We start from the raw sequence: 20,027 nt of genomic DNA, 5'->3' as shown, positions 1-20,027 counted from the left end.
GGCTCTGTCTTTGGCCTCTGTTTTAAGTCTATACTCATGCTGTGGGCAGAGACCGTGATTTCATGGTATAGTGGAAAATGCATTGAACTTGGTTTCCGAAGACTTGAATTTAACATCAACTCCACCATTATGTGTGCAAGCTATTTAATCCTCTGAGCCTCAGTATCTTTAACTGTATATTATAAGGGTACTTTAATGCCTAAGCTTTTGTTTTCCTGACAGTGTTGTGAGGATCACTGGATAGAATAGGTATGAACATAGTTTTTGTGCCGTGCAGTGCAGTATAGATCACAGGTCATGAAAGTGCACACAGGCCTTTGCACTTCTCAGCTCTTGGACCCCTTCTCAGGCCACAGAGACTCTCAGCCTATGTCCTTGTCCTTCCATAGCTGCAGGGGGCACTCTGTCCCTTGTGTGCCTCCTATAGCAGAAGCACAGGCCCTTTTCACATTAAGGGTTTCCCTGCTACCCACTATGGGGAAACGCTTGTGGTAATATTTATAAATAAGGATGTTTCAAAGCTTACACTGTTCCCTGCTCTATAGTCTGACTCTCTCAGAAATGGTAACTCAAAACTTTATTGGGCTTTTGCTGATTTCTTCCTGAGAATGGATTTCTGCCAATCCACATGAAGCATAGGCCATATAGTACCATTCAAGATGGCCCTTCTTCCTGGAATGAAGTTGGTATTAAAGCAGAAGAGTAGGTGCTTTCTGATCTCAAATAGCCAGTTTGCATTTCTGACTGATCTCTCTGCTCATGAATAATATGGACTTTACCTAATTATGCCCCAATTATCTGGTCTCTTAAAATGCTAAATAATGTTCTCTCTTCAGAGAGTTGGAATCACATGTTTTGACTTTAGATGCAGCACAGTGAGAGCTGTTCATTTTATTTTGGAAACATCCTGCCTCCCCATTATGTCATCGTTCAGATAAGCATTTCATCTGTTTTCCCAATAAGAAGTGGAAATCCACCTTGGATTCCTTACTCAAATTGTTCACGAGCTGTTCATAAGCAGTTCTTTCTCAATAGCACTCAGATTTGCCATAGATATAGCTAAATTCAGCTAGCTTCTGTAACCTTGACTTACCTTAACTTTAACCTCACTTTTATAGGGAAAGGAGCTAACATTTATCAAGTAACAGCTATAAGCGAGGCAACTTTATAGTTCCAGTTGAATTCTCCTAGCAGCCCAGTGAAGTATTGGCATAATTTGCTCCACTTGAAACTGTGTCTCAGAGAGGTTAAATGCTTGCTGAGAACCACATGTGTAATAAATGGTAGAGTTATGACTCATGCCCAGGTTTTTGCTATTTCCTCTACACCAAATTGCCTCTCACTACACCATGCTGCTTTCTGTACTGCCCCTCTACGTGCTGTATGGACTGCAGCAGAGTCGCCTTCTCTGCCTGCAGCTTTTGACCATGCCATTCCATTCCTTGAAAATAGAACTTCCTGTATTTCATGATTATAAAAGTGATATATGATTGCCAAGGAAATTTGGAAAATAAAAGTATTTCTGGCGGATCTTTCTATGCATATATAATATATAAGTAATTAATATTATACTGTATATGCTACATATAAAGTTCAGTATCCTGATACATTGTACTCAACATTATGTTGTATTTCCCCATATTAGTAAAAAAAAAATAAATCACCGTAAAAATAATTTCAGTGTACTGTTTCATCCTATGGACATACAGTAAATAATTTATCCCCCTGTTGTTGATCATTTAGGTTGTTTCCAATTTTTCACTATTATAAATAATGCTTAAGTAAAAGTCCTTCTACATAAATCTTTGTGCCCATCTCTGATTATTTCCTTAGGATAAATTCCTAGAAGTGGAATTACTGGGTCAAAGGGTATGAACACATTTAAGACTCTTGATGCATGTTGCCAAATTGCTTTCCAGAAAGGTTGTACCAATTTACACTCCCAGCAGCAATGTATGAGAGTGCCCGTCTCATCGCCCCCTCGTCAACATTGAGTATTATCATTCTTTTAATCTTCAAAAAATGGTATTATGTTTTTTTTATTTGCATTTACTTGATGACTAGTAAGACTGAACATTATTCTTGTGTTTATTAGCCATTTGTATTTGTTCTTCTGTGTACTGTCTGTTCTTTTTTTTTTTTTCCCCTCATTTTTCTACTGGGGTCTTAGTGTTTTTTTTTCTCTAATTAATTGAAATCTTTATATAGTAAGGATATTAATGTCCTATTAATTTTTAAGACTCTTTACTAAATATCCATGGATTACCTTCCTGATTTTCCTCATTACTTCCCTGTTTGCTCCTTTTCACCATACGGTAGTAAATCTACCTACCTCCCCTTTATCTGTTGCTCTCATTCCCATTTCTAAACTTTTTTTTCTCTCTTGGTTGGTCTTCTAAACTATATCTTCTTTATTAATCCTTCATAAATTAATGGGAATGAAGTTGAGATATCTGACATTTTGCCCCCTAAATAAATTTTAGCTCTCACTCAATTAAAACATTTTCACTATTTTTATTTTAAAATAATTTATCACTTGCTTAGTTAAATTTGTGTTTGTGATTGTTGTTTGTCTTTACTGGTGTAAGTGTCTAAAGATTAGTTACATTATTTAATATACTTTTTACTGTATACACAGTGCAGTTTATAGATAGATGCTTAAATATTTTTGAAGGTGGAAGAATATTACAAAGTGGGGGTTTGAGCATGCATGTTAAAATGTTTATTTATTTCTTAAGAACTCTGGTAATATAATTATATTTTTCTTTTTCTTCCATCTCCCATCAATTAAAAAAAGGAAGCAATAGAGGCCTTTAATATTCCTAATAGTAGCAAATTCATCTTCATGCTGAGTACCAGGGCTGGAGGTCTCGGAATTAACTTGGCAAGTGCTGATGTGGTTATACTGTATGACTCAGACTGGAATCCACAGGTGGATCTGCAAGCTATGGTTAGTTATCTTTAATGATATCAGATATTTATCTTAGTTGAGAAAACTATTGCGATTTATACAGCATGAAGGCAATTTATGATGAAAGGGTAACAGCAATCTTTGGGAGGTTTGGAAAAAAAAGTTGCTATGCTAATTGCAAAAACGAAATGAAAACAGATAGATGCCAAATCCAACTGCAGCATTTCTGTGTTGATTTTGGCTTTTATCATGAAACACAAATGAAAATTTTCCCCATTCCTAAATATTGAAGAGGGTACATTCATGTTTGAATGATAAGGGATTAAAAATTAGTCTCTCTAAGTATTATTCTGCTCAACAACTAAATATATTAAAATCCTTAGCACTAAAATTGGGAGAGATAGGATTTTAACTTCTGTAATAAAACAACTGGAGCAAGAAGGTGAAAATGTAACAAAGGAATATATTCCAGGAAAACATTTGCTACCTAGAAACACTATCAGAAACTATTCCACCCTAAGAAATTCAAAGAGCTTTTCTTACTTTTAATCATGTTATCATTTATTGAACTAGAGCTACAACTTCAGTCACTGTGACTCAAATTTTAAGGTGAATTTAATTTCAGAAGTAAAAAGATACAAAATAGCTATGCATTCAAAATCCCCAGATTTTTGGGGACAATTGACTGTCTTTGGAAACAAAATCATATGCCAATGAGGCAGAGCTTAGAAGTCCTCCCTTTTCTTTTGTAATAGAGAATTGAAAATACTTACATTAGGACATTTTAAAATTCACATGCTTTGGCATGCTGCTGCTGGTGCTAACTTGCTTCAGTTGGACTCTGACTCTGACCCTGGACTGTAGCCCACCAGGCTCCTCTGTCCATGGGATTCTCCAGGCAAGAATAATGGAATGGGTTGCTATTCCCTCCTCTAGGGGATCTTCCCCGGAGAGGGCAATGGCACCCCACTCCAGTACTCTTGCCTGGAAAATCCCATGGACGGAGGAGCCTGGTGGGCTGCAGTCCATGGGGTCGCTAAGAGTCGGACACAACTGAGCGACTTCACTTTCACTTTTCCCTTTCATGCATTGGAGAAGGAAATGGCAACCCACTCCAGTATTCTTGCCTGGAGAATCCCAGGGACGGGGGAGCCTGGTGGGCTGCCGTCTGTGGGGTCACACAGAGTCGGACATGACTGAAGTGACTTAGCAGCAACAGCAGCAGCAGGGGATCTTCCCAACCCAGGAATCTTACCTGCATCTCTTATGTCTACTGCATTGGGAGGCAGGTTCTTTACCACTAGCACCAGTTATTACTACTTTAGCGTGTTTGATCTGACTCGGTAGGAGTAAGTCCTGGTAAATTAGTGTTAGTGAACTGGAAAACCTGTTGACAACACTTCATTTCCTTAAAAGTGTTAGAGTATAGCTGATCTTTCACAATTTACTGATTTGAGTTTGAAATGTAAATGTGTGTAGGGGTGTTGCATTCTCTTTCAGCGTGCTGTGTTGAAACTGTTACTGGTGCTGGTGTTTTTATATTTAGTACAGGGCTGTTTGAAACTTGTTTCTTTGCTTTTTTGCTCAGCTACCCTTCTCCCTTCACATATTTGCTGAGAACTTCTGGGGTTTTAGAAAATACTCCCCCTAGCTGTTTATCTGTTATCAGAACTTGCCACCTGTCACCTTTACCAACTGTAAACCACAGGACCAAATTCTAGACCATACAGTAAGGGTATTAATCTCCCATTAATGTTTATGACCCTTTACTGCAGATTGCTGAATTGCCTCAGTAAGCAGAAAGAACTGCTTGCTGATGAGAGAAGGCTGACTTTTGCCACCATAGCAACCCTTGTTAACTACTTTGCCCCTCACTTAAAAACCTCCTTGCTAGGGTGGAAGATATTTTTATTTAATGGCTTAAAGTTACTCAGTAACTCAGTCCAGAAGCTTTCAGCTCTTTTTAGACCTTATCTTAAAGGGCTTTTGTCTTTTGTCCTTCTGGAAATTTCCATTAATTATACAGCAGAATATTTGTGGATTTCTTTGTTCCCAGGGTTCTCTAGATAATCTTAATATTTATTATCCTTCTTTCAGAAGTGGCCGGTCTAGAGAGATCAGGAACTAATTTTATTTTCAGAATTTTATAGCATAAGCTAGCTATACCATACATTTTATCCAAAATACCAAGTGTCTTATATTAGGATTTTTTCTACTAGGATCGGGCACATCGTATTGGTCAGAAGAAGCCAGTACGTGTGTTTCGTCTCATCACTGACAACACTGTTGAAGAAAGGATTGTTGAAAGAGCTGAGATAAAACTGAGACTGGATTCAATTGTCATACAACAAGGTATTTATATGTGTAAACTTACTTAGATGTTTCTTTGGAAAAACACATGCAGTTTTCTTCAAAGGAGATTGCTTTTAATGATAGTTGACCAAAATCTGCAATCTTAGAGAAGAAAGTCAAATTAAAAATAAATCCCCATTTTGAAACCTTGTGTTCAGTATATGGGGTAGGTAGTTGAACCTCACTAGCTTATAGTTGAATGTCAATGGCATGTCTTTTGAAGTACTTGATATTATGTAGCAGATAAAAGTTTGGCTTAAAATTTTAAGTATGTATTAGAGGGTGCCTTTTCATACAGAGAAATTTGATCTGAGAAATGAAGTTTGAACATGAAAAAATGTTTTTGTCCTCCTGTGTTTTAAGTGAATTTTATAGAAGGAAATTCATTGAAATAGAAGGTATTGTAGAAGAAAAACTTGCAGGGTTATTCATTTAAAAAACTACTTCAAAGTTCACTAATTTTCTGCTGTAAAGCTTTACTTATGGTTAAATGTGTGCTTAGTCACTCAGTCGTGTCTGACTCTTGTGACCCCATAGACTGTAGCCTGCCGGGTTCCACTGTCCATGTGATTCTCCAGGCAAGAATACTGGACTGGGTTGCCATTTCCTTCTCCAGGAGATCTTCCCGACCCAGGAATTGAACCCAGGTCTCCTGCACTGCAGGAAGACTCATGGTTAAATGTAGTAGTGTCTGATTAGAACTATTATGCTATGCTTTCTCTGAAATATCATTGAATATATACAGTTTTTATTTTTATTATTAGGGCGACTCATTGATCAACAGTCTAACAAGATGGCAAAAGAGGAAATGTTGCAAATGATACGTCATGGAGCCACCCATGTTTTTGCTTCTAAAGAAAGTGAGCTGACAGATGAAGACATTACAACTCTTCTGGAAAGAGGGGAAAAGAAGGTAGGTTAAAATGGCTTTTTGTTTTCCTGATCAATTGCTTTAAAATCAACATACTTCAGCATAATTATTTTATTGCATTGTTTCAAATGCCTGTTTCAAATAACACATGTTCTCTGTAAGAATTTATAGATTTATATCTAGGGATAATTAAGTATTTTTTATTTTTTTAGTTTAATTTTTGGTGAGAAAGACTAAGAACCAGAGTTTAAAATCAAGTGACCTTATACCTCATACTTATAATATTGGTATTTACTGTATTTAAAAGCCAAGTAAATTTTTTGTTTAATCACTTGTATCAGGACTGCATTTTATGACCTTTCTTTTTGCATGGGATTAGAAATTATCTTGGAGAAGGAAATGGCAACCCACTCCAGTATTGTTGCCTAGAGAATTCCGTGGACAGAGGAGCCTGGTGGGCTGCTGTCCATAGGGTTGCACAGAGTCGGACACGACTGAAACAGCCCACCAGGCTCCTCTGTCCATGGAATTCTCTGGGGAAGAATACTGGAGTGGGTCGCCATGTCCCTCTCCATTCTTTCCCTGACTTATTTCATTTAGCATAATAGCCTCAAGATCCATCCATCCTGTCTCAAATGGCAGGATTTCCTTCTCTTTAATGGCTGAATAATAGTCCATTGTATCCATATACACCACATTTTCTTTATCCATTCATCCATTGATGGACACTTAAGTTGTATTCCTGTCTTGGCTATTGTAAATAGTGCTGCAACAAACATGGGGGTGAAGGTATCTTTTCGAATTAATGAGTTCATTTCCTTCAAATAAATACCCTGAAGTGGAATTTAGAATTGCTGGATCATATGGTAGTTCTATTTTTAATTTTTAGAGCAACCTTCATACTGTTTTCCACGGTGGCTGTACCAGTACCAATAGTGCACAAGGGTTCCTCTTTTTCCACATCCTCACCAACACTTGCTATTTCTTGTCTTTTTGATAATAGCCATTCTAACAGGTGTGAGATGATATCACACCTTTGTGGCTTTGACTTGCATTTCCCTGACAATTAGTGATATTGAGCACCTTTTCAGGTATCTGAGGTTATATGTTGGATTTTGAGCAGTCTTGTATTACTGTGTTTCATATTAGTGTGCAGATGTGTTGTTTAGTCCAAGTTTGCCTTTGTTTTATCATTACCATGTGTCCCATAAAATTATGCAGCAGAAATTATAATAGGGATACATTTTCAATGATGAAAGATTTTAGAGAAAGCCTTAGTCAGAGCACTTAAGAAGAACCATTGAAATATTTAAAATACTTAGGGTAAATTAAATTTATATTCAAGTTTGATGTTAGCATTGCATTATTACCTTGTAAATGAACAGATTGTATATTTCATATCAATAATTGCCTTTAAGAGACAGAGAACTCACAGATTTTTATAAGTAATTCAGTGATAATTTTCTAATTTCAATGCATTCAACTTTAGACCGCAGAGATGAATGAACGCTTGCAGAAAATGGGAGAGTCTTCTCTGAGAAATTTTAGAATGGACATTGAACAAAGTTTGTACAAGTTTGAAGGAGAAGATTATAGAGAAAAACAGAAGGTAACTTTTTACTGTCAACCGTTAGATTCTCAGATTAGCATTTCTTCCCATAACAATTAAATATTTAACAAAACACTGGCATTTACCTGTTAACAGTACTCTACTATAGAGTGAAAATGATGTAGGTCAAAATGATCTTATCCACGGGCTACCTTTAATATATTTTGCTGGTTGTTTATTGTTATTATTATTACCACTATCATCATTATCATTTTTGCTGTTGCTGCTATTACTGTACCACTACTTTGGTTTTTGAGAAGTAGTATAGGATTGTGGTTGAGTTCCTGGATTCTGAAGCTGAAATCACAACTCTATTACTAATTATGTGACTTAAATTTTTTTTTAGTTTAAATATAGTTGATTTACAATGTTGTGTTAGTTTTAGGTATACAGCAAAGCAATTCAGTTACATGTACATATATATTTTTTTCACATTCCTTTCCCTTATAGGTCATTACAAAATATTGAGTATAGTTCCCTGTGCTGTACAGTAGGCCCTTGTTGGTTATCTATTTTATATATAGTAGTGTGTATATGTGAATCCCAAACTCCTGATTTATCCTTCCTCCCCTTTCCCCATAATCAAGTGACTTTAGATAATCAGTGTTTTCACCAGTCAAATGGATGTTGTCATCATTACATTTTAGAGCAATTAGAACAAAATGTGCAGTATTTAGTATTAATTACATTAGTAATAATATTACCGTTGACATATAGTTGGTTAAATGCTGGAAGGACTTTGTTACAGGTGGTCTCATAAAATAATGCCTTCTAATATTCTTCATGGGCCACAAAGTTCCCTTGAAAAAAATGGGAAATTTGTTTATTGTCTCTGTTTAAACTGAAATTATGGCTGTAATTTTTAAAACTTTTAATTTTGAAATGGCTTTAGACTTTATTGCAAAAAAATAGTACAGAGTTCACATATATCCTTTACTCAGCTTCCCGTAATGTTAACAATTTACCTAATCATATTACAGTGATCAAGTATAGAAAGTTAACCTTTTCCCCCAGTACCCTAGTATACTTTCCCTGTTGCAGGGTTTACAATCTAGGATCCCACTTTGCAGTTTCTAAAAACAGTTTTATTTTTAAGAGCAGTTTTAGGTTCATAGCAAAAAGGAGCGGAAAATACAAAGAGTTCCCATATCCTATCTGCACCCCCCCCAACAGCTTCCTACACTATCAACCTACGTTGACATATCATTATCATGCAAAGTCCATCATTTACATTAGGGTTCACTTTTGAAATTGTACAGTCTATGGGTTTGGATAAATTTATAAATGATTGATATCCACCATTATAATATCATCCAGGATAGTTTCATTGCCCTAAAACCCCTCCGTGTGCTGCCTAGTAATCCCACCCTCCCCTCAGCCACTTTATACTATTGCCATAGTTTTTCCCTTTCCAGAATATTATATTGTTGGAATCATACAGTATGTAGCCTTTTCTGCTTGGCTTCTTTCACTTAGTAATATGCATTTAAAATTCCTTTGTGTTTTTTCATGACTTGATGGCTCATTTCTTTGTAGTGCTAAGATCCATTTCTGATGTACTACAGTTTATTTATGCATTTATCTACTGAAGGACATCTTGATTGCTTCCAAGTTTTGGTATTATGAATAAAAGCTGCCATAAACATTCATGTGCAGGTTTTTGTGGGAATATAGATTTTCAACTCTTTTGGGTAAATCCCAAGGAGCACGATTATTGGATTGTATGGTAGTAGTGGTGGTGTAGTTGCTAAGTCAAGTCTGACTCTTGTGACCCCATGGACTGTAGCCCACTAGGCTCCTCTGCCCATGGGATTTCCCAGGCAAGAATACTGGAGTGGGTTGCCATTTCCTTTTCCAGGGGATCTTCCCGACCCAGGGATAGAACCCAGGTCTCCTGCATTGCAGGTAGTTTCTTTACCAACTGAGCCACCAGGGGAGCCCTGATTGTATGGTAAGAATGTTTAATTTTGTAAGAAACTGACAACCTGTCCTCCAAAATGGCCATACTGTTTACATTCTCATGGGCAGTGAATGGGGCTTCCCAGGTGGCACAGTGGTAAAGAAACTTCCTGCCAGTGCAGGAGATGTGGGTTCGATACCTGGGACACGACTAAGCAAGCATGCAGTGTAGTAGTATCTCTTTGTTTTAATTTGTATTTCGCTGATGAATGATATGGGGCATATTTTCACTTGCTTATTTGCCATCTGTGTATTTCATTAGGGAGGTGTCTGTTCAGATCTTTTGCCCGTTTAAAAATCTGATTGGTTGTTTTCTTATTGACAAAGGAGGCAAGAATATACAATGGATTAAAGACAATCTCTTTAACAAGTGGTGCTGGGAAATCTGGTCAACCACTTGTAAAAGAATGAAACTAGACCACTTTCTAACACCATACACAAAAATAAATTCAAAATGGACTATTATTGAGTTTTAAGAGTTCTTTGTATATTTTGGATAACAGTCTTTTATCAGCTTTTTTTTTTAAATAAGGCAAGATTTATTTCTTCTCAGAGTTTACATGAAACATTGGTTGCTAGTCAGATAGGTCTTTTGCAAACACTTCTCTCAGTCTGTGGCTTGTCTTCTCATTGTCTTCACATTGCATTTCGTTGCTGTGTCTCCTTGGTCTCTTCTAATCTGTGATAGTTCTCAGTCTTTCTTTGTTTTTCATGAGCTTGACACTTTTGAACAGTATTTTTCTGCTGTCTTATAGTTTGTCTTTCACTTTGGGTGTTTTTTTTTTTTTTCATGATTTGATTGCTATTGTGCATTTTTGGCAAGAATGCCTTGGAAGGGATGTTATGTCTTTCTCAGTACGTCATACCAGGGAACATGATGTCACTATGTTGTGTTACTGGGGACATTAATCTTAGTCACTTTGTTGAGGTGGCGCCTGCTGGATTTTTCCACTGTAGAGTTACCAATTTTCCTTTTATAATTGATAAATATCTTGGTGGGGGGAGCTACTTCTCAAACTTTTACACACTGATTTTGGCATCTCTTGGTGGAGTTTGCTTACAATAGTTATTGTGGCATTTACCTAAAGGTAATTTTGTATTTCCTTCATTCCATCTATATTTATTAACTGGGATTTTTCTATAAGGAAAAGCTGTCCCTTCTACCCATTTATTTATATACTCATTTATTTATATCACCATGGACTTAAGAATGTTTATTTTTTTAGTTATAATAAAATTCTGTCATTTTTATTTTGTTACTCAAATTGCTCTATAAAGCTGTTATATTTTTTAACTGACAGTGAATTTTTTAAAATAAAAAAAGCTTATTCTTGGGTATTGATTTTATTGAAAAATGAGGTGGGTCATTTTAATTTACATTGCAACTAGTATGGTGATAACACTTTGTTGCTACCATTATTACTGGTTAGTTTTTAGTATCTTGACCAAAATCTATCTGGTTATTCCATCTCTAACCTTAATTGAGACCATTTATGGTTTACTCTGATGAGATGGAGGTGATAGCCTGCATGCACAGTGTAGAAACTGCCTTCCTAATATGCTTTTTAGATCTCATTATGTGACTTTTTAAAAATTAATTTTGCAGTCATTCCTGTGGGCTTATTGGCTTTAAGAGTGTTTTTTAAAGTAGAAAATATTAAACAGTGAAGAGTCTAACCATCACTGGTGCATCTTATCTACATTCTTCAGGGAAAATTAGGCTTAATAAAATATTTGTCATTTCTAATATAACATATTTTCCTGTGCTTCTAAGAAAATAATGATGTGCAGATACAAAAAAATTTAATAACAATTATGATGACATACTTTTATAATTGAATGATTAAATCAGAATTTTTATGAATATTCTGAGTTGAGATTATAATGTGTTTCCTTATTTTTTAGATAGGTTCTTAAAATAGGTTCATACTATCCTTTGAAAAGAATTGAAAACCTGCAAGAATGTTGTTCATACATATCATGGAAATTGCACAGTAAGGGAGATTTTCATGTAAGATTTGTTGAACTAGTTGCATTAATTCATAGCCATACTTGATGAATTAAGTCACAGTGGCTGACATTGATTCTGAATAAATTGACCTAAATAAGTTTGTATTAATGTACTCTTATCTAAAACTAATTTAGCATATTTGTTCTGTTTTTGAAAGTACAGGAATTGCCCTTTAATACTTGTTTCAAATTTGAGTACCTAAACCTACACACGAGTATAGATTAAATGGCCAGATACATTACTTTTAGAAAGTCGTTATTATTGATTTATTTTAACCCCAATTGAGACAAATAAAATATTGGTTATTGAAAAATGTCTTTTCTTTCCATTACTGTCATCTCACATTAGCCCATCTGAGGGGAAAGACAAAACACAGCTCATTTCACTGTTGTGAGTATTTCTCATTTTACATAAACTCACATTATACTCTCCATCTCTTACGAACTTACAGAGTTAAAAGAGACATTTAGTCTAACAAAGAACTGGTTTTTTTCTGTCTCACAGATGTTTCCATATGTGGATACCGCCATTTTATTTGACTTTAGCCTTTACTTCTTTAGACACTGAGAATTTGTAGATTTCTAACCATTCTAGTCATGTTAGTTTATTATCCACTCTTTTAAGCTAATTTTTAAGCTAAACTAAAAAATTATTATCTTTAAGCTAATAAATGTATTAGCTTAAAAAATACTTAAAATGTATTATCCACTCTTAAAACTCAGCCTGTAGATGTGGTCAAATAGAGTGGGACCATTAATTGTAGATTAGTGGCCAGTTTTATGTAAAGGCACTAGGCTAGGTACTGTGAAATCAAGAAAAATATCTGAGCTAGAAAACCACACCTCAGACTCTAGAACTTCATTTTGTCATGTTTGTATATTGACTTTTAAATAACTTTTTCTAGCTGATATCAGGGTAAAGTTTTGTAATGCTACCAAATCATTGTCTACCAAATGCTACTAAATCACCCCACTTTGGATGTTTAATAATAGCTTACATTTAGCTCTTGACAGTCTACCTAATGCTTTCACATATGGTCACATGTAATCCTCAGGTAGGTATTATTATTATTCCCATTTTACAGATAGAAAAAATAATTTCTTCAAAGTTACACAGTTGATAAAGTGGCAGAACCTGTTTCAAATTTCAAGTCTTTCTGATTCCACTGGCTTGTCCCACATCTACCTTACCAAGAGGTCTCATTTTAAAATTTCTCTTGATTTGAAGGGATATATGGCTGTCATGTTGATATTCAGTATTTTATGCTTTTCAACTGTTTTCTAATTCATACACTTAACAAAGTTACCAGAACCAATGTTAGTCTTCCTCCAGTATTAAGTCACTATTTATTTTGACATAAAATATTAACCAGATTGTACAAATTCTTCTCAATTACTAATAAGGAAGAGCTAAGCTTCAGAAGGCAATGGCACCCCATTCCAGTACTCTTGCTTGGAAAACCCCATGGACAGAGGAGCCGGGTAGGCTGCAGTCCATGGGGTCGCTAAGAGTCGGACACGACTGAGCAACTTCAGTTTCACTTTTCACTTGCATGCATTGGACAAGGAAATGGCAACCCACTCCAGTGTTTTTGCCTGGAGAATCCCAGGGACAAGGGAGCCTGGTGGGCTGCCGTCTATGGGGTCACACAGAGTCGGACACGACTGAAGTGACTTAGCAGCAGCAGCAAGCTTCAAACATACTTAAAAAAAAAAAAAACCAAAACCATCTTTGCACCTGAACTTGCTATATAGAATGAGGTTTTGGAATTTGGGATGTATAGCTGTGACTTAAAAACGCTTTGTTTTGAAGTATAGTTGATTTACAATATCGTGTTAGTTTCAAGTGTACAGCATAGTAATTTAGTTATTTTTTCAGATTCTTTTGGGGGTGCATGTATCTCTTCCATTGAGAGTTTTATAAAGCAAGTTTTGATTCTTCCTAATGCTTTGGTTTTCTCGCACTTCTACAGCCTTGATGTACTGGATATTTATAAAACAATTTGGAGTAATTAAACTCTGCATTCTTGTTTTTGTGTACAGCTTGGAATGGTGGAATGGATTGAACCTCCCAAACGAGAACGCAAAGCAAACTATGCTGTGGATGCCTACTTCAGAGAGGCTTTACGTGTTAGTGAGCCGAAGGTTCCAAAGGTAAAGCAGTATGAGGCCAGGTTTCACGTCCTATAGCAGAATTCTCTTGTAGCATGGTCTCTGATTCAGATTTACTTATATTAGTACTAAATCTTAGTCTCTAAAATATAACAGTACAGAAAAGTACTTGATATGCCCCAGCCTTATGAATGGATTCCATTGTATTTATTTTTCTATGTATAAAAGAAATAATAAAAGATAAGTTCACTTCATGAACTGAAACAAATATGTGTGTAATGCATTTTTTCCCCCACAGGCTCCACGACCTCCAAAACAGCCAAATGTTCAGGATTTTCAATTTTTCCCACCACGTTTATTTGAGCTCCTTGAAAAGGAAATCCTTTATTATAGGAAGACAATAGGCTATAAGGTAATTTTTCAGTTTTTTAGATTAGCACAATATAATCTTTTAAGCTAATGTAATGTATTAAGCTAGACTAGAAAGTGTTCCATTTTAATGTGAGAGAACCTAAGAGTAAATAAAAATAGTGGTGTTTTTAAAACCAAAGAGAAGGTTTTTACTAGAAGTAAAGTATCAAACTACCCAGTCACTAGTGAGATCATCACTAAATGAGATTAATGGAGAATTTTCTAATATTTTAAAAATATTTAAAAATATTAAAATTTCATTTTAATAATGCTAGTGTTCAAGTGCTCAAAGAATATGTAGAATAAGTAATAGGTATGTATTTAGATAGAAGTGAATGTATGGTAGATGATAAGAAATTTTTGATTATTTTCCTCAAAATGACCAAGAAATAATGTTTTCTTGTTGATTGCTCATAGATTGATAGAAGCCCCGGTGGTGGTTGGTAGATTATGTTCACTTAGGTGTTAAAATAATGATAAATATGATAGTGAATTGTGGAATTTAAAAATGATCTTTTGGAATTCAAATTTCTTATTTATATGGGTAGATAGGAACCTATTTACAGTGAGTGAAATTTAAAGTTTGTGATACTAAAGCTATCACATTGAGAGATTAAGCATTCCAGGCTATTTTCTATATGTTGAAATTGGCTTCCTAGTGAATGGAAAGAGATGACCAAAGGTATAATAATCAATAGTATGAACAAAATTATGCAGATATTAACACTAATAATAATTTTATGAAGATTTTTGTTTTATGAATTTGAAACTGTGTTTTAAAATTTATTGTGAATCTTTATCATAAATGGAACTATGACCAATTATTTTGATTAGTAACTGTCATGTGCCTAGAAGAGCTCCATACATATATATAAGATATTTATAAGTTAGTTCATATTTTGGAACTGAATGACTCTCTGGAATGTTTCTACTATTTGTCCAGAGTTAGAGCACCGTCTTTTGAAATAGAACAGAAAAGTTTTGCTTGCTGTTTATGTACCGAAGTTTAGATATATTTAAATAGGGATAAGAAACTTAAGGTGAATGTAAGTGGAAATGTATATATAAATAGGAACAAGAAAGTTAGGGTGAATATAAATGTAAACATTTATAAATAAAGTGGCTAGTTATAATCTGGTTAGGGAAATGTGATTAAATTTGAATGTATTTAACCAGCAGGACTGGATAAAATCCTTCTTAGGAAGTTGTAGAAGAGTAAAGTACTCATGGTTGAACATCAGATCAGGCATAAAACCAGCTTCAAAGAAAGTGAAAACAGTGATACGTTTGAAGAAACAGGCAAGTTATAGGTTCAAAATGTAAAATAAAAATAGTAAAATTAATAAAGTAGTGAATAAGATTTTATGAGGTAAGCATATATATACATGATCCCACTAGGGATTATTAAACATTTTAGATCATTATTTTCTGTTACTTTTATTGACTGTTATTAGTGAGACTTGAGAGGAGAATCAAATTGAAATGTTAGACCTCAGTTAGTAATCAACCAAATATCTGTGTAGAACATCTGATAATTGGATAATGCTTTACCACTTCATTTGATTTCTAAGAAATGCTATGAGATAGGTTTTGTTATCACCTCTATATAATAGGTGAGGAAACAAGTTTGGAGAGGTTAAATGACTTATTTAAGGTCAGGTAGCTAACAGAGTTGCCAAAGGTGCTGGTCTCAAACACAGGTTCTAAGCAGTCTAATGCTATGCTCTTACCACTCAGACATTCGGGGCTATTTCTGCATGTGACATAACTCTGCTTCTTTCTGCAGCCCTAAATAAGGACTGTGTTTACAGTGGTTTGACATGTTGTTTGGGAGGTGAGCCAAGTGGTAGTCAAGTAGCAGCAATAAAAAAATCACCTCTGTTAATATAGCTGTTTATACTCCTTCTTTGGGGATACTGCAATTCTGTTCCCTGTGATAATATAGTGCCCACCACATTCTCACCACAGCTCTGGTTTTAATGTAAACAGTGCCTGTCATTACAGGCAATTCTGGTTAGGGGTTGGGGGTCTTACATGAACAGTTGGGCAGTGGCCAGCTGGAAGGAGATGGAGGAGAGAGGAAACTTTAGAAGAGAGGGGAATGAAAGTACAGCTTTTAAAGGGTGATAGGGAGGAAGATGCGAGGAGAGGAAAGGGATGAGTGATGAGAGGGAAGGGCGTGGAATCCATGCTATGGCACCTTCCTGGGTTCTGTTCCTCACCTCCTGGAGAGAAGTGACAAGAAAGGGAGTGTGAGTGAAAGGAGAGCTGTTTTTCATTTAAGACATATTCATCGAGTGCTCCCCTGTGCCAGATTCTATGCCAAGCTCTGAGGATAAACTGGTGAATAGGACAAGGGGGTTCCTCACACATGGTACTTAACATTTTAATGGGAGACGAAGACATTACGCTGAAAGTACAGAGTAGTAACTTTATTTGGTTTCAGTGCTTATAAAGGGTGCTACGAGGGAGCATAACGTGGGTATCTAACGTGGACTGGGAGGTCAGGGAGGTGGTCTCTAAGGATCAGCATTTAAGCTGAGATCAGAGAGATGCATAGGAATTAGCCAAGTGAAGTGTGGAAGATAAACGCTAGGTTGGGGAGCCACAGGTACAGAGGTGTTGTAGGAAGGAAGAGTGCCCCTTTAGAAACACTCCCCAGTGTTGCTGGGGAGTGGTGAGAAGGAGAATGACAGATGAGTGGGTTGAGTTGGATCATGTGGAGCATTGAACATTAATTATAGGTCATATTAATTAGGTGGAACTTTAGAGCAAAAGAAAGCCTTTGAGATGTTTTTTTAAGGCAGAGGGGTAGGTGGGTGATGGAATAATAACAGCAGATGCTTATTTAGTCCTTACTTGTGTTGCTTACTCTCCTCAGTTTAAAATGATTAGTTCATCCTTCTCAGAAGAGCCCTGGAACTACATACCTATTTTACAGATGGGGAAACTGAGGCATAGAGAGGTTGAGTAATTTGCCCTGAGTAATTTGCTCAAGGTCAAACCACTTATAAGAGGTAGAGTATGATCAGCTTTACATTTTTAAAAACCACTCTGGCTGCAACACAGAGAATGGTGAGTTTCTCCAGGGAAACCCAGCCAGGAAGCTGCCACAGTGTGAAGATGAAAAGATGGAGGTGGCTGGGAGTGTGGTGGTGGGTTGGAGGTGGAAGGAGAATGATCCCCTGGCACTCCACTCCTAGTCCCAAACTCTCCTCAGCCCCATCTGGGATTTCCTTTGTATTGTCTTAAGACTTCCCTTGGTCCTCCATATGCATACTTAGCTGAGGATTTACAAAACAAAGAAGAAAATATTCTGGATGTTGGTTCTTTCTGAACCTTGTCTCTTCCATTCTTTACCAGGGGCTACAGACCTGAGCTAAGGTGGGTGCTTTAATTGGGTGGATCTTGTGTTTGAGTACAGCTGTCCCTCAGTATCTGCGGGGCATCAGTTCCAGAAGCCCCCACAGGTACCACAATCCGTGGATGCTCAAGTCTCTTTAATAAAATGGTGTAGGATTTGCATGTAACCTATGCAAATGTGACCATATATTTTACATCATGTCTGTATTACTTACAATACCTAATCCAATGTAATTGCTATGTAAATAGGTATAAATACAATGTGAATGCTACGTAAATAGTTACCTGCATGCAGCCAAAGCCAATTCACATTTTGCTCTTTGGAACTTTCTGGAATTTTTTTTCCCGAATATTTTTTTAATCTGAGGTTGCTTGAATCCACGGATGCAGAACCCACAGATACAGAGGGCCGACTGTATGGACAGATGAGCATGGCATGTTAATCATCTGCAAAAGCTTCCTGTTAAGGACGATGTGGTATTGATAAGTGTTGGGCATATCTTCTCAAGGATATATAGCATTGATTTTTTTTCCCCTACTAAACCTCCAGAAAACTCAACCCAAGCCACAAAAGTGAATGGAGCAATAGTTTGTTCTCAGATAAACGGGACCGTCGTAATGGAGTTTCCTGATATTCTGTACATAGTTAAACTCTCAAAAAGGGACTCCTCTCTCCCTTTTTTTTGCTTAAATGATTGTTAGCCCAGGGACTACAGGTTCTGTGTGAAGCTGGGGGCACTGTGGTGCATGGTTCCATTTTGCCCATTTTGAGTCCCCACAGTCACGTTCTGTAGTGACTTGGGGTGGAGCTGGTGAGGGACTCAGTAGGTTTGAAGCAGTTGGTAAATAGCATTTTTCTCCAAGGCCTGCTTATTTGCATTTTTATTTCCTGTTGTGTTTTTTTCCGCTCCATACTCAGCTTGACAAAGTCACAGCAGTATTGTTGATAATAAGATCTGGAATTGAAGAGTTTTGTTTTATTTGAAGCTGAGAGAAGTAGTTGTTTTACTCTCACCACTTGGTGGAGAGCTGTGTATTATGTGCCAGTTTTCCCTGCTGTCTAAGTTTTGACCTTGTTCCAAGTTAAACATATTCAGAAGCTTCATTGCTCTTGTGACTTAAAGGAGTTACCCTAATGCTTTTAATTACTTGTTCACTAAAACCTTTCTGTCGGAAGAAGGTGACTGAATTGAAATTTCAATTGCAGAATTTTAAAAATCCAGAGTATCCAGAAGTCCCATGGAGTCTAAAGACCTACAGTGAAAGAGTTTTGCCGTAGTAGAAGCTGAAGAAGGCTGTAGAACATTCTAACATATATCTTCAGTAAAAAAAAATTCTTTAGAAGTGGATATAAACATTTGACAAATGCAGGAAGTTCTATGATCTTTGTGAGTTTTGGTAATGTGTCATTGTGGGCCACCTGTTGTGCTGTGGTAGAACTAAAATACGTGAGTTGATTTCAGGTTACTACTTTCATTTTGTGTGTTGTCACATTTAATTCTGTACTCCATATTTCTATGAGATGCTTGCTGAAACTCCTAAGAAAAATGACCCTCCAAAAAGTTTTTCACTTTTCCATGGAACATAGCTCTTAATCACAAATTCCTTACAATCTGACTAGAAATCTAAATCATAATTGAGCTGTTTTCTTGAAAGATAACTTCTTGTATGTTAAGTGTTGCTGGGGACCATCAGTGAGATATATACAATGTGAGTACTTGAGATACTATCTAGGTATCTGTTTAGTCTTTTGGCCTATAATTTGTCTATTTAATTCTTTTATAGCACTTTGAGATCGAGGGAAGCTTAGTGCTCATAAAACCTCATGAGGTGAAAAATGAATACCTTTTAAAAATAATAAATATTAAGAAGTAGATTATTTGTAGGAGATACAGGAATTTAGGAAATTTGAGTCATTTCTAATTAAAAAATTCTAGCAGCTATTTTTGAGTAACTTTTAGAATTAAAATAGTAAATGTAAAATTAAATGTCATTCTCAAGTTTTGCTATATTAAAAATGTGAGCAGTGGATCCTAAAATTTAATGGGTATAATGTAATATTCTGATTTTGCCTTTATTAAAATTCAAGGGATGAATTTTTAGTATTGGGGAATATCTACACAGGAATAAGCAGTTTATTTTGTGTGGGTATATTATCCATTTTCTATCATAAAAATGAGGTATTTGTGAAATTTTTTGTTAAAGTAAGGGTTTTTGCATATGCAAAGTTTGAAGCTATTTGGTAGAGCAATATCTTAAGATTAAATAGATTTTCCTCAATTAAAATTAAAATTTGAGGCCAAAGTAACTTCATCAGCAATTTAAAGGGTCTGTTAAACTTTTAAAGCTGTGTCTGTAATTTTTTCAACATTTTATTATGAAAAAATTTCAAATATAGAAAAATGTTGAAATAATTATACAGTGAACAC

The 20,027-nt window shown here is 35.8% G+C and overlaps 1 protein-coding gene across 6 annotated transcripts in view; it reads left to right on the top strand.

Moving 5' to 3' along the window:
* The window catches only part of SMARCA1 (SWI/SNF related, matrix associated, actin dependent regulator of chromatin, subfamily a, member 1), a 72,995-nt gene that overhangs the window by 29,747 nt on the left and 23,221 nt on the right, over window positions 1-20,027 (top strand). For 4 of the 6 annotated variants that reach the window (XM_005227493.5, XM_005227495.5, NM_001191542.1 and 1 more), the window contains exons 13-19: window positions 1,834-1,869; window positions 2,798-2,950; window positions 5,131-5,263; window positions 6,028-6,176; window positions 7,624-7,743; window positions 13,756-13,866; window positions 14,123-14,236. In XM_005227493.5, the coding sequence (XP_005227550.1) occupies window positions 1,834-1,869; window positions 2,798-2,950; window positions 5,131-5,263; window positions 6,028-6,176; window positions 7,624-7,743; window positions 13,756-13,866; window positions 14,123-14,236 (816 nt within the window). The remainder of the gene's footprint in view (window positions 1-1,833; window positions 1,870-2,797; window positions 2,951-5,130; window positions 5,264-6,027; window positions 6,177-7,623; window positions 7,744-13,755; window positions 13,867-14,122; window positions 14,237-20,027) is intronic. The other 2 variants (XM_005227494.5, XM_059883485.1) reach the window with 1 other exon arrangement.

This window comes from Bos taurus, chromosome X, assembly GCF_002263795.3.
Source record: "Bos taurus isolate L1 Dominette 01449 registration number 42190680 breed Hereford chromosome X, ARS-UCD2.0, whole genome shotgun sequence".
Taxonomy (NCBI): Eukaryota; Metazoa; Chordata; class Mammalia; order Artiodactyla; family Bovidae; genus Bos; species Bos taurus.
This window is presented reverse-complemented; position numbering and strand designations above follow the sequence as displayed.